This window comes from Osmia bicornis, chromosome 6, assembly GCF_907164935.1.
Source record: "Osmia bicornis bicornis chromosome 6, iOsmBic2.1, whole genome shotgun sequence".
In the NCBI taxonomy this organism is placed as follows: Eukaryota; Metazoa; Arthropoda; class Insecta; order Hymenoptera; family Megachilidae; genus Osmia; species Osmia bicornis.
In genome coordinates, this window is record NC_060221.1 from 7,627,297 (window position 1) to 7,653,992 (window position 26,696).

The 26,696-nt window shown below is 39.5% G+C and overlaps 1 protein-coding gene across 3 annotated transcripts in view; it reads right to left on the reverse strand.

Annotated features, from left to right (window-relative positions):
* LOC114871988 (tyrosine-protein kinase Drl-like) overlaps nucleotides 1-17,413 on the reverse strand; it is a 48,207-nt gene extending 30,794 nt beyond the window's left edge. For 2 of the 3 annotated variants that reach the window (XM_029178667.2, XM_029178666.2), the window contains exons 1-2: nucleotides 16,883-17,413; nucleotides 452-579 (exon numbers count right to left, since the gene is read on the reverse strand). In XM_029178667.2, coding sequence (XP_029034500.2) covers nucleotides 452-579; nucleotides 16,883-17,027 — 273 coding nt within the window. In that variant the 5' untranslated portion in view covers nucleotides 17,028-17,413. Of the gene's footprint in view, nucleotides 1-451; nucleotides 580-15,455; nucleotides 15,527-16,882 lie in introns of those variants that run through there. The other variant, XM_029178668.2, reaches the window with a different exon arrangement.
* Nucleotides 17,414-26,696: the final 9,283 nt, after the last annotated feature.

Genomic DNA, 26,696 nt, shown 5'->3' on the forward strand with positions numbered 1-26,696 from the left:
CCCGGGAACGTAAACGAGCGTGCCGTGAGTTACCATTTCACCCCGGTCACGTGTTTACTTTGTTCCGCATTGTTGCACCTCACTAATGGCCGGCGCAAGCATTTTCCAAGACCCTACCAAGGCTACGTGTAACGTTATGTGCAACCCTATTGCCTTCTCGAGAGGCAGTTATAAGCTGCGACTAGAATGGATGGATCTCTTTTGCAGAATAAAACGAGACAGAGAAATATGGTGAAACGAACAAACTGTGGTACAAAGTACACGAGTGTCTTGTTTGTATTTGAAAATGGAGAACGGAGGGTTACCAATTACAGGTGTAAACGAGAACATCGAAAGATAAAAAGGGTAAAGGAACTGTCATTATTAAAAAAATTGATGAGACGGTTTCATTGATTCAAGGATTGGACATCGTTAAATATCCACTTAAAATTGCAATTTGTAATTTACTTACTGGATGTCCAGCAAGACTCTGCCAAGAGAATTCAAGATCTGCAATGTTCGAAGGTACCGGCACGACAAAGTTCATCGCGTAGGTATTGACCACCCCTTCTCGGACGTAGTACAGCTCAGCTTGGAGACCTGAAAGCAGAATACGTAGCAATGTATATCGATTTGTCTGATTAATTATGAAACAATAGTAGCGCCAACGTGAACGACCGACAGTAACTTTCCTTTCAGTTCGTCTCTGTGAATCAATTAATCAAACCACGACGCGTGTAGTCTTCCCTTAACAAAATTCCGTTGTTATCAACAAATTTTCCATTCAGTATTTTCAAAGAAAAAGGATTCACTCGGTTAATTTTCAATATGAAATTGCATTTCTTCAGCTTGTTGTAACCTGACATGATACATAATTATGTAAGAAGAGTTAATTCATGCGTATAATTCACACCTCAATTTTCACTTCTCAAACAGTAATTATCCCGAACTGGAAATACCAAGTTTCATTTTAATCTGTGTTTCATTCACTCCTTAATCCCCAACTACAAAGATCCTCCTTGGCAAGGATTCCAAGGGTGCGCACCGACACGATCGACCCACTAACAATCTGCTTCCGGAGGAAACTTATCCAACGATTATTGTCGCTACGTTTGTCACACGATAAGATCGTATCTCGAGGCTATATACTGCAAAATAACCGTGGATATTTCACGAACGGATTTTGTAACCCCGAATCCCTCCGAGACTTTTCCTCTCCGTGCTCTCCGCTTCTATTTCTTTTTCCCCTTTTCCTTCTTCTTTCCGCCATTCCTGTCTTCTGGATCGCGATCTACGAATTCCTCTGGTAGACCGGCTTCTCCTGCACGTACGTATCTCGTCTGGGTTCATGGTAAATCTCATAGACAAGCTGGGTACACGAAGATCTGAATTGCCTCGGGCGATCGGTGCATCATCTGTCTGGCTTCACGTATGACTACGCAATTCGATATCATACTAGTGACATGCTCCCTTTGATACACAGGGTGCTAAAAAAATAATAATCTCGGTACATATAATACAAGAAATTTCTTTCGTACGCAGTTTACTTAAATTATATTCAAAGGGTATATTGAAAATGAGAAAATTTTATTTTAAATAGCAATAAAATTAAAAATTTTAATACAGGGTGCTAAAGAAATAATAGTCTCAGTACACATAACGTAAGAAATTTCTTTCGTACGCAGTTTACTTAAATTATTTTCAAAGAAATTTCATTTTAAATAGCATTGAAATTTAAGATTTGAAAATTAATTATAACCATTCTTAATAATTTGTCAATTTTTATGATATATGTGACATATTAAGTGTGGTTACTTCATAACTTGAAAGGAAGAGTCAGAAAGTACCGAGAGACTGTTAGACATGGAGTAAGAAGTAGTAGAATAAAAATTCAGTAGTATAGATCAATGGATTCGCCGGCATTCCACTTAAGCCGCCAACAGCCGTCAAGCTGACGCTTTGGTTTCGCCAGTCGAATGCATCGTAATGAAATGAAATGCTGATAAATTGATTCGATCAACTTGCTGCTCTGATTAATACTTCACGAACTGTCATTATCGGTTCCTCTTCTCTACTGTTGATCTTTCGTCCATAAAAGCGCCGCCACTGAGTAAAAAGTTACCTAATCTTCTTACTCCGGCGCCACGTTAACTTTGTGTGCAAATATATACCCAGTAAACATGAAGCTAATATTGAATATCATGTCATAAATCGAACTAAATTGTTTGACATTTCTATCGAAATCTCGAGAAGTTAAATTAATTTCTTCTCATATTTTTCTTTTTCTTAATGTCTTAATATTTTATTATTCCTTCCTTCTTTTGATAATAATTTCGATTTCTTTTTGCATTCATTACTATTGCCCTGTTATTTTACTGGGGTTTAAATTTCTCTGGAACGTAAGCGATTCGATAAATAACGAGATAGGAGAGGTAACGGTAGGCTGTTTTACGGACGCAACGTACGAACAAATTATACCCAGTAAAAAGAAGTTTATCGCGGTTAAAGCCCGAAACTGTGCACACGCAAAATGGCCACGCTTTATAATTTCATTTAGCCCCGGAGCGGATTTTACGGCCGCTAGACTTGCCGCGCCTCCAGATACGCCCGATGCAAAATCGCCGACATATTTACACGTCACTTTATCAGCCGTACCTATCCGGAAGTACCTGCTGGAATTCTGTACACGTAGAAAGGGTGGTTGCCTTTACGTACGGATGCAGAACGGGAAGGGTTGGATCGGTAAGCGTGTCGAGGAGGAAAAAGTGTAAGTGTAACGTTAGTTGCGTTCTCCAATTCCGTGGAACGCGATCGTGTGTTGGTAACACCCGGCGGGAAAATATTTCAAGAAGATAAATCTTGGGCTATCCCTCGAGGAACGCGTGCAGCCAACTCAGGTGGATTAAGTTCCAGAACGGCGTCGAGGGGTTTCGAGCGGCCAACAAATGGACATAATCAAGATTGTTATGAAACCAAGATTATAGGTAACTGTTATTTGAACCCTCAGTTGTTAGAATTGAATGAGAAACCATTTTTCGGAACGCAGTGAAATCTATCAAACGTTTACCCTGGATTCACCATAAGTACACAGCGATCGGACCTTCGAGGGATCAGGAAACGATCTATCAATTTAGTTTGAAGATGACTGAAGGAAAAATCCGTAAAGAGGTCTGCCACTTCTTCTTCCCACGGGACTTGAGAGCGCATATGGGAAGAGGGTAAGCAACCGAGAAAATAGGTTATGGCTTTCTCTCGGTAAAGTGTCCAATGGCTGCCTCTTCTGGCAGTGCTAAGTAGAAAATCATGTCTGCCGTATGAACAGCCAGTAACTACTGCCACTCGCTGCCGTCTACTAATGTCTGCGGGAGTGTGGCTGCACCTTAAATGTATGCTGAAAGCAAGTAAGACGATCCCGATGTGTTTCTCAAAGTTACATCAAGCTAACTCAAAAGCCCCGTTTAATTCGGATTAGCAATTCTGACTGATGCTCTTCCCTACCACCGTGTAAACTATTAGCTACCTCAACAACGTTCCTTCAGTTTTAACATGTTGAACGGTGTGGCTGCGATCGGTGATCGACACCACAAATTCGATATAATTCAATAGCTGACAAACATTAAATGGAAATTGAACGTAGCATTAATATTATATCAGTTTTGTAAATGAACTATATAAACTTAATTAGAGATGTTTCATTATCAAATACATATGGAAAAGGATTTTTAATATAATATCGGACAGTTATCAGTGTTCATATAGCGGAATCGGAATGGTTCGACTGACATCTGTCTATAAATCGTCTGTGCAAAAGCGATAACGTTACGAATTTGACACACATTGTTCTAGACATTGACAGGTATCGATATAAACCACTATCTATGGGCGACATACCGATAACAATTATGGGTAACCGTCAAGTTGCATCAGAATTATATTTAGATATAAAGAATTATTTTTTAGAAACAAGTGTAATTCTCTGCTAATGATATTTGAAATTTTGTAAATAATCTCTATAAATCAGAAAGAAACCCTTAGATATAATTATTATCTTCTTTCCAAGGGCTGTTTGTTTTTATTAAAGAGCTCCTTTCAGATTTTCATGCAAACAAATTGGAAAATAACGCGGTTCCGTAGCGTTTCGCTTTTCCCTTGGGCTAAAGAAAACGGGTCGGATCCATTTACGAATGGATAAACAAAAGGAAACAGAGTTTACAGACACGAGATTAGTTCCAGGACGTGTAACGGCGCCAAAACCCCCATGGAGTTTTTTCACCCTCGATTCTCAAGACTCTTCGAATTTCCGTGCTAGTCGAGCGTATCGCGATCCGCTCTCCTATTGGCCGAGACGTGTTTCCTGTTAGGGATGTTATGTCCTTAATGTGTTTGCTTTGGCTCCTGACCCTGATTGAACCGCTTTCCGGGCTCCTTTTTCGAACACACCCTGAATGTGGGATATGTTTACCCGAATTTCTGATTACTTAGCATTTTATATGTCAAAAATGTATCGTTTCAAATAACTTTTTTTATCGATTTCAATTTCAAATAAAAAATATATTTTTGAAGATATCCTTTTCTTATTAGAGGTAACTGTTTACCCCAGGTTTATTTTATAAGTATTATAACAAAATTTAATAATACCAGAATATCTGTATGGATGAGAAGTTTAGGTGAACCGTCTGCTGGATAATGCTTCGACCAATCAGGGTATCGAAACTACCCCTTCCTTTCGCTAAATTCAACTACAGTTCGGTTCTTCTCGGTCGCAAACGTTTACGCGATCACGAACGCTGATCTCGAAACTTTTCCGGAATTCCGCGATTCAGTCGAGGACGGGAATACGGTGGGAAAGTTTCGTTGATTCGATGAAATTTAGTTACGGCTGACAAAGTTTCGAGAAAACTATCGGAGTTCGCGCAACCGTAGCCGTTACATTTTCATGAGTCAACGAAACTCCTCGTCGCGTGTAATCGATAGATGTTAATTTCATTCTGGCCGATTCTGGAAAATCTCGTTATCGTGGCAATCGTCGAGAACGTCACCAGTTTAACTTTATCTTGTTATACTTATAACTTTCTATTTCTCTGTTAACGAGCAATTTCATTGTTTTGCATGATATTTAATCATATCTGATGTTGATCTATTCTTTATTTATTTTTGGTACAATTTACTGCGATCGATTGAAATTAAGAAAAGAAAGTAAAAAATCGGAAAATCTCGGTGGTCGAGAAATTGAAATGAACATAAACGAGTAACAAATGAGAAAGGAAAACGATGAGAAATGTAGGAGTAAACTACTGGCTGGCAACATTCGCTTCGTTTCATCTATCTTCTTTATTGTAAAATTGACCAGTCAACGCGATACCCTACCCTAGCTACCAAATTGCAACAAATGAGTACCTTGAAATTCCATTCAACTCCTAAATGGATCTAAACAATTTAGTATATCATTCTTTTATTTACAATCTTGAAAAAGAATAAGATCTCATTTCAAATTCCAAATCATTATTGTCATGAAAAACATTAACAAAAATAGAAGCATAAAATGTAATCATAATACGAGAGAGAAAATGTAACAATATCAAAATATATTTAAAGCTGTGTGTTCAGAGAGATTAATAATAATATTATCCCAGAAATATTAGGAATGCTTCCTCTTTACCTCCTCTAAAAGCTACCGCAAAGGATTCTGTACATAATCTCATACAGTTAAGTGCTTTCATAGGACTGAAATCAAATTACAGTCGCGATTACAAAGGAATTCATTATGCTTTAAGAACCATCAACTGAAGATAATTACGGTACTCGTTTGCTTACTAAAATATTCTAAATAATATAATACATTATAAAAATATAAACAGGGAAAGTATTTTCTTAAATTCTAAGAAAATGTTTCTCTAATTCTAACTTTGCTTGAGAAGTGAAAATATTTCGAGATATCTTAAATAATAAAAACTGGTAGATAGAATATTTTAACTAAGCAAGGCAATTTTGTTAACACACGTAAGTGAAAATTTGTACCTACATTGTACGAGGGTACGAAAAGCAAGAAACAAAATTTAATTGGTGAAAAGTTACAGGAAAATTTTCAAGAAACATCATTCTTAAGATGAGTTCAGAAAATCTTTTGCCTCTCGATACTTCTTTCGTCAAAGAGCCACGTATACTCCTTATTCCTCTCTGGGTTTCACCCTTTTGCGAGACTCCTTTAATCCACCATAATCTGGCTACGATATTTTCATAATCCCTCTTAAACTTTTACGAGCTGCCGGACTATTTTGACGCGGAGTGCACTCCCGAAGTGGCCCATTTAATCGCTTGTATCTACTCTTAACCAGCTAGAATCCAGACAGAGAGATAGGGGTCATTTCAAGCAAGCTGGGCGTTACTTTTCGCAAATTATCTCGTTACTGAGAGCTTGGAGCACTTGGCCTGGAAAATATCTACAGTCTGTTACAAAAATATCCTCTCACTATATATCGTTCAGACATAGACTGTACGTTCATCAGTCAACAACTTTTTACACTTTCAGAACCTTTCTAATTCGAAGTGGTTGCACAAACTGCAGTTACGTTAGATCGTTTGTGGAAAAGGAAAAAAGGAACGAAAGGAAATGCCGCGAGAAATCGGGTAAAATGTGAAGTGAGAGACGAGAAGAAGAGAAAGAACAAACGATCCTGGTGAAGGGAGAACTATTGTTTCCCCGAGTGGGCCACAAAAGAGCGTCGTCGAGTTAGAGGGATGTTTGTCTTTAATTAAAATCAGTCGTAACCCGTTTCACGTGCTCTGACAATCATCCCCTTTGCACTGCCAGCCCTCTATATCTCGTTTAGCCACTTTACCGGTTTGTCGGTCAGAATTCTTAATATTCAATTATTCCATACAGCTTTTAATTTGTCGTGCGTCCCTCAGTCCGCGTTTTTAATTGTTTTCGATCAGAGTATTTAATTGGAACTTGCTTTTAAACAAGGATAAGTTCGTCCGTTCGTTATTCAATATTTTAACCGGCACAGTAGAAATATCAATATATAGACCGACACGGGATGCTTCTTTGACAAAATAACCAGAAAAGCACATTTAATCCGTCGAAAAACTCAGCAAATCGTTTCAATTCCCAAAAACACTGGTGTTGTGGTCCCCCGGTTGAAAGGAAAGTAACCATAATTGGCATTGTTTGCCAGTTTTCACGAAAATCCGCTTGAAAGGATAATTCTCGTATAATCCTAGTCTTTGCAGTCTTTTTTCGTGGCAAGCACAAACACACTGCCGAGAAAATCCGGCTGTGTATAATAAAAAACAGGGTAATCCTCTTTTTACATTCATCTTTCATCCATTATTAAACAAAACCCGACGCTTTTCTTTTTGTTCCGCAAGTGTTTACAGCCACCTGTATCGAACAGTAATCGATTGTCGGGAACAACAATGAATGGCAGCAGGTTTTGTCGCAGACTCGGCGACAAGAAAGACCATGCCACGTGGAAAACGGGGCTGGAGCACATACACACACACAAACATGTTTAAAGCTAGCTGCGAGCGATGAACGTGACTAATTGAGAAACTTGAGGGAAATGTCCCACAATACGGCGTCTCCTTTGTAACAGTATTGCTTTCTATCGCTGTTATGTAGCTGCGCGTTAATGCAAGAGAAAATTTCGTATTTGCTGACTGTGATGCTAGTTGAATAACTTGTGAATTTAAGAACGAGTTTGCAAATTGACTGTTTTCACTCTAATACTGTAGATATTTGTCATAAAATTATCATTATCAAAAACGAGTAAGACTGGAATTTTTACGAGGAAACTAGTGACATGACATGTCCTAATTTTAATTAATTAGGCTCCAAATCTTTCCCAACTCTCTATGGTCATTCTGATCACTATATCATATTGGTTTTCATGCTAAAGGTATTCAAAGTTTCATTAGATAGAAGTATTATTTCTTACAAATTAGATGTGTTATCCCTATTATCCAGTAGCAGTATTTCTAATTAGGTAAGAGGAAGAATTCTTAACATAGTGATGGAATCTTATGGAAATTCAAGCTCCACCCACATGTGAGTAATGTTTAAAGTTATTTTTCCATCGAGTATAACTTTGTTGCTTGAGTCATAATTGCATCGCTAATGTATAAACGTTTATATTTTCGTTTGAAGTTTATTATGAAGAGAATGTTTTCGAGTTGGTAAATTAACTTTTAATTGAAACGAATCGCATATCTCTGCTATTATTGGATTTTTGTCGGGGTGCATACATGCGTGTATGGTGGAGCACAGCTGCGAAACCGTGAAATAATTTTCTCTCGAACACAATGAAACTTTTCCTATTATTTATAGAAAAATCTATTTTTAACGAACCTAAGTAGTTTGTTAATCACTGATGTTTTTATGAAAAACAGGACCTAGACTGAAATATATTTTTTTATTTTGCATATTTCGAATGCAAAAGATATAAAGAAAAACGAAGGGGAAAACAAGAAGGAGCTATCAATTTATTCATGAAAAGTATCCGCAAACAAGCGATAGGTAAGACCGGAGAGAAATCATCTCTGGTTCGATTCTTCTCATCCCTGTTCTGATTCGCGTAAAAAGAGCGGAAAAGTGGCGGGAAGAAAGTTGTTCAACATCGATGAACGAAAGAACAATGAAGCAGCGGTGGGCGTATGTACAAAAGCTTCCTTTTTCAGATAGTCCGTTTCGTCGTTGAAATTCACCAATGATTACCACCGCTTCTTAATTAACGGCCGCCGATTAAGAAGCCCATCCTACCGTTTGCGGAACCGGCGATAATTAGGCGAGCTCAGCCGGTTGGAATTTTTAATTGGACTATATACTCGTCCGGAACAATTTCTTGCCGTTCGAATCGAGGGGATAAGAAGAAACGAAACGAGAACTTGTTTCGTCGAGAGAGCCAATGAAAATTCTCGGAGTACCAGACATACGCCATATCTTTCTTTCAACGAATAAATTGAATAATAAACGTCGAATAAATGCAATAAAATTTTCCTGAAACTCGCGTATTCTGTCTCGACGAAATTTAACTTTCCTTCTTCCTCCGTACTTTCGGCATTAATGACAATAGATGCCTACTCATAAGTCTCAGCAGGTTCTCCGACTGTTCTAAGCACAGTCCTGCTTCAGACACTCGTCACTGGATTTATTTCCCCGACGACGCCTCCTCGCAGCTTATGTACGAGACTTGTCGAATTGGATTTGCGTCGAAAGGATCCTCTCGCAGACGTCAAGAACTTCTCGTTCTCCTTCTTCATCCAGCTCATCGTTATCCTGCCAACTGCAGTCAACGATGCACCTACAACCGCGTACAATCCTCCTGACGATTCCCTTCTCCTCTCAACGTCTGACTTTTGACGTTGGATTTATCGTCCAGGAACATCCGTCTCTCTTATCGATATACAACTGCTTAACTAACCATGTTCACAAAGCCTCTGCAAAATCTCCGAATTTCGCGAATGGAATTATACATACGAAGGTCGTTAATTAGGCGCTGAGCTGTAGGACATATATATACCAAGGATCCTCTCACTATGAAATATATTTCAAAGTTCTAAGTCACGTATCTATTATGGGAATTAATGCAAACACTGTATTTTTGTGCAGCTATTTTCAACAGCAGTAAAGTCCATTGGAAATGAATGATTTATGGAAAGTCATTGAGCTTCTCGCAATTACATTTTACGTTCGCGGCATGTATCGGTGTAAATTTTTCTCGTATCGCATTTTCACACAACTAACTGCAATATTTATCGATGACCAGAGGAATTAAAATAATTTTTTGATGCCTTTTATCGCGATTATTGCACGAATCGGTTGCAAATATCATCAAAGTAGTAGCGAAATATAGAAATTAATTGTCGTACGTTAATCAAAACGATGTTACCATATTTTTTCGCTTTTGAACGAAATTGATCGCGTGTTTGTCCAGCGATTCGAAAAATCCTTCCGCTTATAATTTCACAACTATGAAAGAGAATGACGATTCGAAAAAGGTTGGGAAACAGAGTTTTGCACGGTGATGGAGTTCGACAGGTTTTGCAATATGTGCAGGTGCAGCGTGACCATTCCACGATTTTCTACGCATTCTGATTTCCGTTCCAGCCGGGAAAGTAGCGCTTTTTCGACAGGACGCTTCGCTGTCATCGTTGCACCCTCCTCTTGCCCTCCCTTTCGCCTCTCTACTCTCTCTGCCATCAACTGTGTTTATACGAACATTATAGCACCACCACTTTGTGCCCGGCAAGTCTAATATTTTACCAGCGAGAGCACTTCGGCGTTCCATTTGTATGGGCTACGCTAGTTTGCACCGTGCACACTGAAATACCCCGGCAGAAATAGAAGGACAAAAATGTTCCGCGTGAAAATTCGCTGCTTCGAAAGGTTTTATTTGCTCTATCGCGCGTTCTTTTCTCGTCTGCATCCTTTTTTATTTACGGTTCTTTTACGATTGGAATGACAAGTATTTGCAATTTTTTTCGAACGATCGATGAGTAACGAAAGACATTTCATATATTTTACATCGATGTTACATCCTTTTTTTATCATCGAACGCGTGAATGATTTTACGATGGAGTTAATGAACAAAAATTTTTCGTTGTAACTTTTAGTAGCGTTATTCGATTGATTTATTATCGATGACGTAAAATTTCATTTGTAATTGCAAATATTTTCTAGATAGATAAATCCAAATTTTTTTCTTTTATGTTGAACCAGTGGTGCTAATCACCAATGGACTTCTACAACGTGTTAATAGTTTTTATTAAAGTGTATCGTACTATACACAACCATTTCCAGAGTGACGGTGAACTTATTAAATATGTATAAATCTTCCCTTTTTTCCCCCTATTTTCTTTCTGTATATGCGTGTGTGCAAATGCGCTAAACCACTTTGAACGTCATGCGTGTACCATGCGTGTACCATGCGTTTGGCACGTACCATATGTCACATGGAAATCGATGGCACCGGGCTACGTATCGGTGCTCCTAAAAACGTCCAGCGAACTTGATAATATCGGAGCGTGAATCAATTATATTACTTCGTCGTTTGAATATTTTAAATCGTTCTGTGTATTTATGCACCTTTCTCCCACGAATATCAAAATTTTATTTAAACACGAGAATCGATGTGAAAATAAAAATTCGAAGGAAAGTGAAATTTTTGTTCACCCAAAGCAATTAACTAAATTATTTCATGCTATTAGGAGAAAACGATGGGCTATTACTCGCGTATTCTAATAGCGGCGAAGTTAGGCTTGCGGATTAAAGGGAGATCCCTAATATCATTTTCCTTGCCATTAGAGGGTTTATGGGTCCCATGATCCTGATATATTCGAACGAGAACGACGTAATACGAATAACTATCCCGATTGGAATGCTTCTACAAATCAGATAAAACGTATTTTTTCACGCAAACGAATTCCCAGCAGTTGGTGAACTCTCTCTCTCTATAAGACCATTTGAATGATAGTGCATAACAATTCATGTTTCAAAGCGACTCGGTGCGTCGGGTCGATTGGATTTCGCTGAAACTATTCGTTCGAATTCTGTAGTGTCGGTTCGCGTCAATTTCCTCACTTGGATTACGTACCGATTGGTTACTATCAAAGTAATTATTTTCACGCGAATAATATCCAAATTCATTTGCACTTGATTTTAAATTCAAATCTCTTACCAAGTGCTGCTATTTTAAAATATTACTTACACATAAACGTTGGGTCACGATAGAACGATCATAGAAAATATAGAAAACGTATCTAATATTAATTTATCATACAAAATAGACGATCGCGAGGCTTAACTCGTTTCACCAATGGATCGAGAAGAGAATAAATTTCGCACGCGTCTTTCGCACGCTCGCGTATGTTTGCGTAAATCACGCCCGTTCGTCGATGCAAGACACGTGTAAATATGTACGGAATCACAGATATGGAAGCGTGGGCGTACGTGTTTGTTCCTATATAAATTTCCCGTGCAAACCGGCAACCGGCGTTCGTCGATTGGATTGCAAATCACCTGCGTACTTGCTGACCGACGTATTAATCGCGACGCATCCTCTGGACGTGCGCACTGGCTACGTTCGAATGGACAACGGCCGCGGTTCGGCGTCGCGACGCTCCTATCCATCGATCAACCGAGATCTCATAAAATCGAACCTCCTTGGACCGACTGGATATTCGTAAATCTCCTCTCTCTTCGTTGCGACGATTCCAAGTTTTTTTTTTTCATTCTGCATTTTTGACAGCCGACGATTTTCCAGTCTTAGAGAACCAGTTCGATGGAGTTATTTATTGCTCGAGGATACCGTGCAATGGAATTGTCACGATAAATAACGACCCGGACCTGTCAAATTAATTCTTTCCATTCTGAAACGTTCCCCGACAGACAATGAGAAAGTGGTGACCGGTCGTAAAATATTACCGTTCTTTCAGCAAATTTTTTATTCCACCTGCGTACATGTAGGTTCAGTTTTGATATTTTATTACGGTTGGAAAAGATTTGTAACATTTGCGATTACTATCGATATTAAGGTCGTTGATTATCGAGTGAGAACCACCGTCAATTTTCCCTTAGCAAATCCTGCATATTTATCAACGACGCGTTTCAAACGAGGACATTGAAATGTTGGCAAATATTTGTTCTTCCCGTACGATGCTCATAGATTATTTAAGATACCGATGTAACTGGTTCGTGTACACATGTGCAAGTCGCGTCGGTCCACATGTTTGGGGTAGTTGTATCAACACGTAATATATTTACACTTGTGTCTACGCATGCCCCGTATTTATGCGCATATCGGCAAAATATGTGAATCGCAGATATAAACGGGCGTTCGCACGTATTCAAGCGTGCTTGTGTACAAACACGAGACACGAAAGATCACTCGGCCATAAACCATGGCGGTTTACGTTATCGTCTGGCCGGATCTACCCGTCGGCAAACTGCAGCAATTTGGCTAACGCTCCTTGCGCTCTCTGTGCAAGTGGAAATTGATAGGGCAGAAACGACCAGCTTCCATCCAGACTCATCTGCCAGACAGCAAGTGGTTTTCTCGCTATTCTTCCGACGCGTTCGAATGATAAACGATTTGCGGAAGATGTCGATCCTCGAAGATAATCTATAGGACGTCTCAAAAATATTGGAAGATTATGTTCAACCCAAAGAATTTGAATTCCTCTATGTCTAACCCGCAATTATTGCGCTAATTGAATACTTGAAAGTACATACTTGTTAGCGTCAATACGTGTGCAAGGGTGGCACACGTGTCAGGGTCAAGGCAATTTTAGAGACTATGACCTAATTCTCAAGGGGTTACCGATAGCCAGGACCGTATGTCTGTCATTGGTCTTAGGCCAGGCGGTAACCGATCCTTTATGCGCGATAATTTCTAAGAGTCGCGGATGTTGTAATGAAGAGTTCTATTACCGATCGCCGAAGAACTCGCACGTGGTCGATGATTAAAAATCATTGTGCTACGCGACGCGTGCGAGGTGATAACGGGGTTCTTCAGGGATCTGGCCACGGAGTTGGGAAAATATTTCATCTTCTGATATGAGGACGGTGAAGATCGGTATGGCACTTTACCTCAGAACCTCGATTGAAGGAATTAATACTACAGAATTCTTATTTCTAACATACTATTATTCTTAATTTGTGAAAAGTTGGATGCATTTCGAATCGGTAAAAATTGTCAGGTGAATTTCTAACACGCGTCCTTCCGGAATGAATAATTTCCCCGTGCTGTCGTTTCCAGCGACATAGGTCGAGGCGAACTATCGACGGAAGTTGGTTTACGAGCTGACTGCGACCAGTCAACGCGAATGAACACGTTGTCGACTGTTTGCCGGGGTCCGTTTCGCGGTCCAGACGAGGCAAACACACGTAAACCGATTGAATTGTGCGTAAACGCCATCTCTGCGAGTAAATGAAACATTCAGGAGAGGGTAATTCGAAAGTGTTCGAGCAACTGTGTTGTTTTTCCGCACCGAGAACGAGTTTTGGTCCGGACGTAATTTGTCAAAAGTTTGAATATCCTACCCCGTTTAGGAGTTGTTCGTTCTAGACTAATTCGAATGCCGTACTACAAATAATAGGTTAATTATTTAATTAAATTTTTCCTCTGCTAAAGGCTCACCTTCGCTCTCTGTCACCGCTGCATTCTTCCCCAGAGCAAGCCCTTTTTTGGTGGGTGCTTTCAAGCAACGCTCTGCCAGCGAAACGAAGTTTTCCAGGGGAACTAAAGTCATTTCGCTCGTGCAATCTAAGTTAAGTGACTTTCGAGAGCCCCGGACGACTAAACTCGCCTCCGGTGGGTCGCTTCTCGCACGTTGCGATCAACCCTTTCTCTCTCTCGGTTTGCACCCATCTACCAAGGGTGGGAAGTTTAGCGATGGTAGAGGGGTCATGGATTCGAGATCTAACGAGAGAATTACGTCGTCCGTTAGGTTCCACGGGTGCTTAGGTAACTGAGAAATCGACTCTAAAGCCACCATTCTTTTCGTCGACACAAAGGCTCCACCACGGTTACACGTCACTCTGCACGACGATGTCTCAGGATCATTGCAACACCAACCGGAGAACGAAGACTAACGGTTTCAAGTTGCTTCGTCTCTTATCGGTCCGATTTTTCAACTTGACAGAACACGGTTCCACGTTTTAACTGCGTGGTTTTACTTTTGTTAAGGGGGTAGACTAGGGTAATGCAGCGAGGTGACATTACCGGCAAAAATGGGCCTAAAAAGGGGTTTACGGGAATTACAACGAGATTGTGTCGATATTTAATAATATGAGTGTCCAAAGTAGAGGAAGAATCGACAAAATACATCCGCAGATTCCAAGTATTTTTTAGGTCACTAACACAGTTCTGTGACTCAAACGGTGACCAGACCGCCCTGCATTGAACCTTCCTCTTTCGAATGAACTCTTATTTAGATCAAAATCTTCTCATATAAGGACGAAATGTGTATTCCCGTAAAAGCATTCCCAAAGCCGAGTTCCGCCATTATCTGGATACTATAGAGCAAGTTACGTGACAAATTTAGTTCAGCTAGTAGTTATAAGGTGGCGTCTAAGTAGAAAGGCTGCCGATCTGGAATCGTAGCCAGAATCAAGCGTCAGCTTGATTACGTCACTCGATAAGTTTCGCTGACCTCTGATAAGTTTGAATTATGAATGTATTGGTGGCGATCAAATGTAAGCGATAAAATACGTTCATTAGTTAATGCTATCATAATCTGTAAAAAAATATCCATTCTATGTAGCAAGAAATTTCAAATAAAACCATTTTCCTGTTAATTGGGAATGCAAAATGTCCTTATTTTAATTTATACCCGGTTCTCTATCCATATGTATGGTAGTAAGTCACTATTAACGCGAAACCATGGAAAATGGCACATAGATATCCATTCGTAAGACCACTGACACCAGAAAACGAGCGACGAAGCCATTCTGACCGGTGCTCCACCGAGATTACCTCGATTTTCGAAAAGTCACGAACGACCGTTTGCTCGTAAATACAGCTATTCCACTTTTTCCTCCCTCCTTTTCCCACCGGCAGAAAACTGACGGATCCGAGCTGTGCGCATAGGCCACGGTTTGTACAGACTGACGGAAGCGTATGAATCATGAAACCGTAAAGTGATATCGAATGGAATAGAGACTAAGTACATACGCGGATACGTAAACGACACCGTGTGTGCATAAGCTGTTGACCGTTAAAAATGGATAACTCATGGCACGAGTTATTAGAATCGACTCCGAAGAAAGTATGAAAAACAGTTCAATGCGAACGACAAATCAAATTCTCGAAGAAATATTAACCAATGGTAAACAACAAACTGATATTTCGATTTTTATTTGTAATGAAAAATCATCTGGTTAATGATTTCATCAGAATTTGCATATCATCAGTTCTGACAAATGAATCTCTGAAATTTTTTTTTCTAAAGACTAATTGATATTCCACCGAAAGCGACAAACGAGAGAAGATCAATATGATTAGCACAGGTGCGCCTTGTTAAATTCAACCCCGTTCATCATGGTCATTGTTAATTCGACAATTATACGGTGCCGTGAATACGCGGTCGTGACTCGTTACTAACCGTTCATACACAATCACACCAACGTTACTAATTAAAAGTCTACGATACGTCAACGCCCATTTAATTTTCTCTCGCAAGCCTACTCAGCAACTTGTACCAACACGCGTTTCACTACATTGAACGTGTGAATATTACAATTCTATTATCGATCCCTTACCGATCAATCTTTGTTAACAAGGCAAAGAGTTAACGCTCTTTTTTTATCCTCTACCTTTATTCTTTGTTTGCCGAAAGTAAGACGATCAACGTGGAATTTTAACAAGATTTGTTAACGAGTCTTTCTTTGAATCATCACCAACGATCCGTATGCTGTTCAGTTTGACGAAAAGAAGGAAAAGTTAATGAAGACTAATTTCTCGAGAACGAAATTTCGTCTGAGATAGTTGATCAATGCGGGTGAATCACCTCTACGTTTCCGTACAAACCGAAAGTTTCAACAAAAAGATATTCACGGTTGGTGGGAAAAGTTCGAATGTTCTCTATTTTGAATCCACTGATATCTTGTCTTATCTTAATTATTTTGCACACTATTTGATTTATTATATACATGTAAGACATATTTCCTTTGCAAGTCACAGGACCAAATTAAAAAGAGGAACTTTAATTTTTATAGTTTTGTGCTTCAAATATTAAAAATTATTTCATAATAAAGATTAACCATCTTCTGATAATTGACATTTAAAAAAAATATAAAATATTTTCGTTCATTGCCACTAATAAAAATTTAGTACTGTGACTTTAATAATCTACATGTGCCGCTGTTGGTTTCTGTTCGTTATAAAATTTAAAAATAACATACCCATCAACTTCATGACCTCTGACTGACTGATAAAGATGTTCAAGTATCCGTCGCTGCAGCCGACCAGCACCAGAAGAACCAACAATTTGCATCGCAATAGATCACACAATCCATCACCCCAGCGCATTGTCTCGCATAATAACATCACGCACCCTTATAATCATGCGCGAGAGACCGACACTTTTCCTTAAGCACGTGACAATAATAAAAACCACGCGACAATCCCGTCGATTCCTCTCGTTTCGACAAACATTACTCGTATCTTCCTAACGTTTAAAATCATCGTTCTGCCCCCACGTGACGTGTCACCGCGAATAACAATGTCAAATCGTCAACTTTCTTGTCGCACGAGAAATTATTAAAATTTAATTTTTCGTTTCGTTTTTAATAAACGTTTATGAAAATGTCAAGGATTCTTTAATACATCGGTAAAAATTATTAAGTGAGTTTAACGAAAGGTGACAGTCACATGGCGATACCAGTAGGACTGGTGTGACAGAAAATAGTTATGATACCGGAGGAATGATCTCGACGACGTGGGCGCCGGAACACAACTAACGGTGGTCGCTAGATTTCGAGGCGGCGATGACACGCGCAGGCGCCCCTTTAGGGGTGCGACTCTGAATATTTATACGAACGGCGAATCGCTCGACGAAACACGACGTGCGTACGCACCGTGAATCGCGGTAAGTGTAAATCACACCTTTGGATAACCTGTCAGCCCGAACTATATCGGGAGAATTGTCGAAATATCGAGGAAACAACACTATGGCGATTTTGTCCTGTGTCTTCTTCCCGGGAAGACTTTTCAACTTGGTAGATAATTTAAAACTCTCTTTAGAGAGCGGGAAAAGACTATATTAGTCCTTTGTCTCTTTTTGAAAATTGAAAGTGTCGACTTTCATTCTTTTTTTCTTTTATTCCATTGACGATTCGATCGAAGAACGCAGGGTAGTCGGAAAATGGTAGAATTTAATTAAAGATCTTTTCTCTCTCTCTAGTCATTAAATTCCTTCCTCTCCTCCTCTTCGTCACTGTTTCGCTTTTCTCTTCACCTTTCGTTCACACGCTTTGCTACACAAATGCACCAGCCCCATGCACAGTTTGCAACTAGGATTCACGATTTGATCTTCGACGGTTTAACTTTCATGGTGTAGCAACGTTCCCTGCCGACGAAACGGGACTTTAATTATACCACCGGGTTAATTAATTCCGTCAAATCCTGCGAAGCACGCCCCGGTATCCACTTTGCTTTTTCCCCTTTTCTCTTCATCCTACCGAGTCACCAAATTTATCCTCCGATGAAATATATTCGTGAAAAATATCATTATGGTTTCTTCTGAACAACTATACAACAGCTAGAATAAATTCCTTTTCTACTGTAGTTACCCTCGAAGAAATTTTATGCCAGTAATAAATTTGTACACTTTACAGAAGTTTGAAAAAGTTTTCAAAGTGTTTTAAATATAGTTAGCCATTTATTTTCTGGAATCCTTTGTTATATACGGCTCGAGTTGGAAATGTTAAATCACTTTTAAATTAAAGTGTCTCCTTATTTATCCGAGTTGAGCTTAACACGCGTGCAGCGAGACGGAAGTTTAATTATAGGGGTGAAATTAATTAATTCCGTGAAATCTCGTGGAACACATTCGAAGTATATCAGGACCGATCGGCAACTAATTAATGGTCAATCTGTTTTATCCTCAAGTTTCTATAGGTTCGTTCAGTTTTAATTCGTATAGAGCTTACCGTGTCTGCTGATGGAAATTATTGGAGAAGCTAAATAAAAATGAAACGTCGAAAATCTCTGTCGACGTTCTAGCTCGCTTTTGATAATCAAACGATCGTTCAAACGGACACCTGTAAAAAAAAGCTCATAACGTGTTCACGGTTGCGTAACCGTATAAATTGAGCCACGGGAAGTCGCGGTGTGCGCATTCAGCAAAATTGTGCGAATATGTATATAAAAGCAGCAGAGTGGATAGAGGCAAATCCATTAAATATTTGAACGGACGAAAGAGTCGAGGGAAGGATGATTCCCGGAGGAAGCTTCTGGAAGTAGCTCCCTTCGGCTCTTAGCCACTATACGTTATCCGACTCTCTGTATTAATATTTACATTTACATTTCTTCATCGTCCTTCCTCTTATTTCAACTTGATACTGCTGTAGCTTTTAGAACAACCGACTTGAGCCGACTTTCCGACTCTCTTTTCAACGTATTATCATGGGTAAATATTCTCTGGCCAACGTATGAATCACGAGGCCGACAGTGGTCCGAATCAACGTTTTAGTTTTAATCTTGGATCCTCCCGTTTTTCCGTGACGTGTTTCGTTTTAAAATTGAATTCCTCGCGTGCCAAGGGTAAAAATAATATTCGTGCTTAAATTGCAAAATTTCCCCCGAATGCTAGTTTCAAAATTTGATACTGGTCTCGTTTGGAGATTAAATCGAGGACCTTTACGATAGTTTATTTTCACCGTGGCAATTAGCGTATTCAGAAATAATAATATGATAAGAACACTCTCGAGAGACACGGAAATGCAGAAATACGAATGCAGCTTCAGTAACGCATTAGCATCGAGTGCAATTAATTAGCAGCTGGATAGTAATGGGTAAGAATGCATGGAGGTGTAAATTTATAATGTTGAACGTGCAAGACGATGCGGAAGTGAGAGTTGCGGGTGTTAGAAAGACCTGGGAGACACCGGTAGGGTTGACTGAGGACTGTGCGGTGAATCGGTAACGATCGGATAGATAGATGGGTAATGAAACGCCCGAATACAATTAGCGGTGAATTTATTTAATTAACGATCAAGTAGAACAGCCGATGAAACTGGCGCGACTGACAGTAGAAATGAACAAATATCTATATCGAATATAGCAGCCGAGGCGAGACTAACGAGGTCCTCGAGACGGTTCACTTCAATCAGCTAGATCATTAACTCTGATAATTAATAATGATCGGAAATCGATCGTATTCGCTCGTTTCCGATTGTTTCGATGCTATCACGAACGATTGTACTTTTCACGAAATTCATGTTCAAGTTGTAATTGCACCGAACTACGGTTCAAAGTAGGGTGTTGATGTAGGAACTTTTTAATTGGTGTTAAAGCAATGAGATTACCTTCTATTCGAAAGTATTAACGAGGAAAATCGATACGTAAATTAAACTGAAAACTTTTCATCCCATTATGGTTATCACAAAGTGATACAAATTTGGTAACTGTGATTAATACCAAAATGGCTAAAGATGACTCATTTAAAATTCTAAGTTTAAAAAGATTTTTGTTTACAATTTAAACAATTTAAAAATCTCGAAAGTGATTAATGTTAAGGTGTTAACAAAAACCACACATACACAGAAATATTCAGCAGTTATAATAGAAATAAAATTATTCAATTTCATCGGTAGAATTCCTTGGTGAACGTGTACAAGTGCACTCTACATAGAAGTACTAATTATTTAGAGCACATTCAACGAACACCTTTCCATTATTTTTAATTACTTTTAACACTCTAGACGACACGAAACGAAGCGAAGGGGGTTCTTAAATAGAATTTTCCGTCTGCGAGTAGGTACATAAAACTGAACTACGTTTCTGAGGGATGGAAAACGATTGAAAGTACCTTGAATGATTTAAATGGATTGCTCGCGTGTTTTAGCGACCGCCATCGATTCCCTTCTTCCTGTTTGCTACGTGCACCTATAACCGATCGCTAGCATGTTTGTTTATTTACTTACCAACAATTTCTGTTCGTAATTTATTGAATGCCTCTACGATAGTAAATTTACATACATCTGAAATCGTTTTCACCCGCAAATAAAAAAAATACTAAATGTTTTTCAAAAGAAAAATTTAAAAGGATTTTTATGCATTAGTAAGATTGAACTAAATGAAAAAACAGTTTGCAATTCCTGATGTGGCCTACTCTGTATAGAAAAGGGATACTTTTAACGATATGTTTCGGAGTCAGAGGATAGTGACCTTTGCCGTTTGAAGTTCTCCAGTCGATTTCCCGTTATGACGGATATCATTGGTGGCCAGGCAAATCCGGTAGAAAATTCCTGGCGGACTGATCGAGCGACGGTGCGAGAGAATGAGGTTTTCAAAGTGTTTCACAGGTTTTTTGGTGAGCGGTGAGCTTGGGCTAGCAAGCCAGTACAAGCGAGTGGGTTCCGACGTGGATACCACGATGATGTTACCACGGTTCGATAGGGGAGACCTGTACACTGACGTGTATCGACTCGATCGATATTTGCCGAGACATAACTCGATAGAATATCGAATGAACGCGTCAAGCCCTGCAGGGTTGCTTCGTTTCTCTCCCCCTTAGTAATGAGTCAACCTCACGGAATTGTCCCGCGAGCGGGCAAACTATTTTTCACAGCAAAACTTCAATTGTGAATGTCAATATCCCCGGCGATTTCTATTTTACGATCGTTCCGGGGGAAAAGAAAGATTAATTCCGGCTGAATAATTATTTTAAATTTCTGTACATACAGGGTGGCGCGGTTATTAAAGCTACGAATCTGTGAATTATATACCGGATAGATTTTTGAAATGCGTATAATATGAAAATTTTAGTAGCTATGAATCACGAGTTCATTAATAAATAATTAATTTCTATTTTTATGTATGCATATGTTATAGAGGGTTCAGTCCAATTCCGATAGAATTCATTTCGATTATCTGTCAGACTTTCTTTGAAGAAGAGAGAACCGGAAACGTGGAAATCTTACTATTAAGAGCGTAAAGTGTTCCCGCCACTGCGACTGGCAAATCGAACGCATTAAAAGTCCATTATCGGTCGCTCCACAGACAGAACAGGAGAATCGAGAACAGAGAGGAACTGGCTGATGAAAAGGGGATGCAAAGGAGAATATAACGAGAGAATTAGCACCCTTCTACTTGTTGACCCTTAACTCGACAACTTCACGGCTATTCTGGAATAAAAGACAAGCGTGCAACCCCTTTGTAACTCGCCATATTCCTAAGAAGATTGTTCCATTTCATTTCTAAATTAATACGTCAATTATTCTTACTCTGTTGAATTATTTTAATTATTTCAATTTCAATTTAAGATGAATTGCAGGAAAAATATTAGACAGTGTGTTAACTTTATTTATAAGCAAAAGGATTTCAGTTTCAATTTTACCACGAATTTCCATAGGACTCCACAGGACATATTGCTATCTAATCTATGTAGTTAGAAGGGTTAATCGTTGCATCTCTATTGAATCAATTCGATTACGGGTCCCTCATGATAAAATAAAAGAAACTCATTCACTAACCCCATTCAGGTGACGCATGGGTCGTAGGAAGCTGTTTGCTCGGTTATAAGGACTAAAGGAGGGTGCACGATTCGATTGGAATGCTGTCTGTTAAAGATAAGGGTAGCCACCCCCCTCGAACAGAAAGGCTCCTACAATATGCTAGACACCGCACTGTCACATACCGGGTGTGCGTTTCTTAACAAACTATTAAGAAGTCATTTGAAACTAAGTATCAAGATTAATGCTAATTGATCAGCCATCTAAAAATAGATATACACTGAGTGTATCATTTATATCAAACACCTTAACAAGCGCATATTCCATGAAATTTTTTATTTTTGCAATATTTAAGATAAATTATTCATTAATTAATAAAGTTGATAAAGAATAGTGGTGTAAGAAATTAAAGAGGAAAATCATGAATAATAATTTTTTCTTTGAATTTCTTGTCGTGATATTGTGAAATTTGATCTGGAGCCCAGCGAATCACCCTGTAGAATCAGGTAAGGGTACACGAAAGGGCAGATTGAAGGGTCGTCGTCTTATCACATACCGCCACATTGACTAAACGACGAAATACGATTCCGCACTTTGTTTCCGCGTGCGACGACTGATAACTGTACCAAGCTGCAAGGTATTGCATTGTCTAGATTATGTTCGCTCGACGGGTGCTTTCAGACTGGGTACAAATGACCCGTGGCATTTGTCCCCAAACATGGTTGCTTTCTTGTACACGGAATACTTGACGCCCACCGAACAAATGTTCTCGCAGTAGAGTTTCAGGTATTTCATTAATATTTCCCGGAAATATTGTCTGACCACCCAGTCTGTCCGACCTATTCTACTTGTCTGACCACCCAGGGATGTCTGGCCTATTCTACTTGCCTGACCACCGACAGTGTCCGGTCTATTCTACTTGTTTGACCCCATTACTTTGTAATGATACTTCTTGTGTATTCTCTACAGAGTTATATCAAACTTGCGTTGAAATTGAAGGAAAATAAATTGGAACAACGTTTCTCTTTCAATAACTCCAACGGAAGTTGCACAATAATTGTGACGACTGCTTCAAAAGAAAATTAATTTTTTTAACTTTCTAGACATTTTCAAAGGTGAGGAGAATTAAACTTGGACGGTAGCCGAGAGTAATTCTGCCATAGAATTTATAAACTATCTCTATATTTTCGAAATTCGATAAGCGACGACGAGCTTTGACCGATGTACCGTATCATGAAGTTGTTTAGAGGGAAAACAAAGCGATTTCACGGTATTAAATTAATAGATCCGACAGACAGGAAACTTGTTTGTCACTTAAACCTCTCTACGTGACTCCCGTTAAAACCGTCAGCTTATTCCCTTCAGTTGCCGACCATATTGAACAAACAATCGCATTAAAATCTGTTTGAAATAATTCCATTCTCACCTTTCTAGTGTGCGCTACTTTAACGTTGATCGGCAAATTTAATTGGTGATCAGCTCGTGTGAAGCCAGGAAGTTGTTCGCGATACTAAAAAGCGATTAAAAGCTACAACTTATACATTTTGTATACCGTAAAAAGATTTGTTCGACGTATTAAGATAATACCTTGGATCTGCGATCCCCAACTTTTCTACGTACAACTTCTTTTCCCTCTACTTTCCGTAGCCTTTCCTCTCATTTTTTACTTCTCGTCCCTCCTCTTTCCCTATCCTCTCTTCTTTTTTTTTTTTTATTATTCATAGAGGTAGGAAAGTTTCAATGGACTTTACCCAATAGACTGTGCTTCCTAGTTGGATCCAAGCTAATAAGCTATAAATTCACTCCCTTTCTTCGGATGTTTTTTCAACCCTGTCGCAACTTCCTCGACGATAAGTGTCCTCCCTTCCTGCGTGGACAAATATCCAAACAGATAAACATGTTTTATGATGATAGCGGTATAAATAACTCGGAACGGACTTACGGCAACATGTAGACACCATTATTTTAATAGCAAATTCATTTCGTGCAATTTTCTCTTTAAATATGCAAGATGGAGGTAAGGCAAAAGTATCAGTAAATGTAGTATCAAACCGCGGTATCGGTGGTTGGTATCGAAATTCTAATTGCAAAGAAAAAAAAAAAAAATATCGACGAAACCGCGTCCATTCGCCAGAGATTTCATCCCCCTGGTCGAACAGTGGATAGAGTGAAAATGGCGGTCGGCCAAATTTTATATATTCCGTCCGTTCGTTCGTTCATGGACAGCAATTTGCAGCTCTTTACGATGTCCACGGGGTTGAAGCTCGTTCTTCCAAAGAAGGTATAGGATTGGCCAAAACACGTCCACGGACACCCTCCTCTCAACCCCTCGCTCCTTCCTTCCTTTCTGTGTGTCGTTGAAATACGTTGCTGCCGGATCACATTTACCCTCGATGGGCTTAGGTGGCAGGGGTTGTACGGATAGAAGGCTGAGCTTTTACGAGCTCTTGGCTCGCTTGAAATTTGTCTGGATGCTATCCGACCATCCTGAACGTCGGTTTCTCCTTTGCCTTCCTGGAAATAAGGGGCAAATCAAGAGACAGCGAGTAATAAAAAGAGTTGAATCACCTTTTCACTCTGCTTCTCTATTTTTTTCTCTCTTTTTTTTACCGTTTCCTGTGTTTTCTCCTGCACGATATGCTTCTCCTCCCTGCTGAAAAAAAAATATATATATATTAGCCGCTGAGTTGCGATTTATTCCTCGTAAATTCATCTTCGTTCGCGATAAATCTTTTCGTTAGATTAGAGAACGGTGCGTTAATATCTCTATACTATAATATTAGCAGATTACAATCGCAAAGAAGATACATGTTCTTTGTACCATGTATCCTCTTGGTGTCGTCGAAAAAGACAAAGGAGCGTTCTTACTTCGAATCGTGACTTCCCGGCCCCAAAACGTTTTGTCATTGCGTCGGCTTCTGAAACATTTATCACCAGCCTTTTTCTTCCACGTTTCCCTTGTTTCTCGCTCCTCGAAAGTTTAAGAACCGAGAGAGAAAGATGCACTCGAAAGGCTGTCTGTTTTCTCTGTTTTTCGTCGTTCACAGACCGGGCCATTTCTTTCCGTTTCCAGTGACAAGAAGTAAACGAGAAAACGCAAGTTGCACACCGGCGAGGGTATCTCTCTGTGAACATTCTTGAAATATGACGTCCAAGGGAATATAATTTCGTTGGTGTATTGTCAAATGCATAATTCCATGCGTTCCTTTCGGATGCGCCAGAAAGCGTCGCGATTCGAGCAAAACGATCAAACGAGATTAAAGTTGAATTATTACTCGCGTTGCGTTTTCTCTTTTTCAAGCGGATGTTCCGCTTTCCTTCGAATTAATAAATAAATTAAATTTCTTCTAGACCTTTTTGCTTTCTTAACTTTGTACAAGAATATTATCTAAAAATATGAAAATATTTAGAAAGAAAATTAGAGAATCAATTACCGATAAAAATTCAATCAAGAGTCACCGATTCTAAGTAGGACAGTTTACGTTTAACAACCGAATACCAGATTCCGTGTGCGGATCGGTTATTGATAAAATTAGGTGTAATTAACGTATCGATTAAATTTTCATTGATTTACATGCTACATCGAATGCGTGGTGTTCGAACAATCGGCCATTACTCGAACGTAAATATCCCGTGCCCGTTTACCGTGAACGCCGGAACAAAACCCATGGATAATCGACGTGCTACGGTATTATCAAAATCCACGATAATGACTCGCCAGCGGTAATTCGACGTCGTATCCGCGAGCGATAAAATTAGCATGAACGAGGCTCTCGTGCGCCACGGCGCGCGTATACGTACATGCAGTTCAAGAGTAACGGGCCATGAATGAGTACGAGGGAAATGGTGCATGAATGGAAAGGCTTGAAAACATACTAACAGCTTATGCCCACGTACATACATACACATCTCGTAAGTTCCGGAAAATCGAGCAAGGTTCATGGACGCCCAGCGTTGAAAAAAAGAAAAATACTTTAAAATAACTGTTTACATATTTTCCCACTCGCATTAGCACATTGAAATAATTCAACCATTTAATACGACAAGATATCAGATTACTTTGTGTACATTTATCGATAAAAGAAAAGTGTAATTTCCCTCGCGGCGAACACGTGCCACCCTTAAAGCCGTGAACTGATCAAAGAAAAACGGAAGATGGTGTAATTACAGATAAATTCATAGGTATTTAAAAATGTGTTTAGGGAGCTGGACAGATTTGCCGGTTATTGCCAGGCAGGTCCTTTGAGAATAATTCGGCTTGGATCTTTCAGCAATTAACGCGACGGACCGGAGAAATTGCGCTCCTGGAAGTTGACGCGCAAAGGACGCGCGTCGTCGCTCGGCCTGTCGGTGCGGTGTTCATCCAGTCGTCCCGAAAGCGGTGAAATTCCGCGCAAAAGCCCTTTGAACCTGGTTACCCTCGCTGATTGCAGGTATCCAGCCTGCTAGGTGTGTTTAATCAACGCGCGAATCGGCTACGCAAACGGTATCGTTTCAATTAAACGTAAATATTGCCATCAATTTCTAACGAAAACAAAGA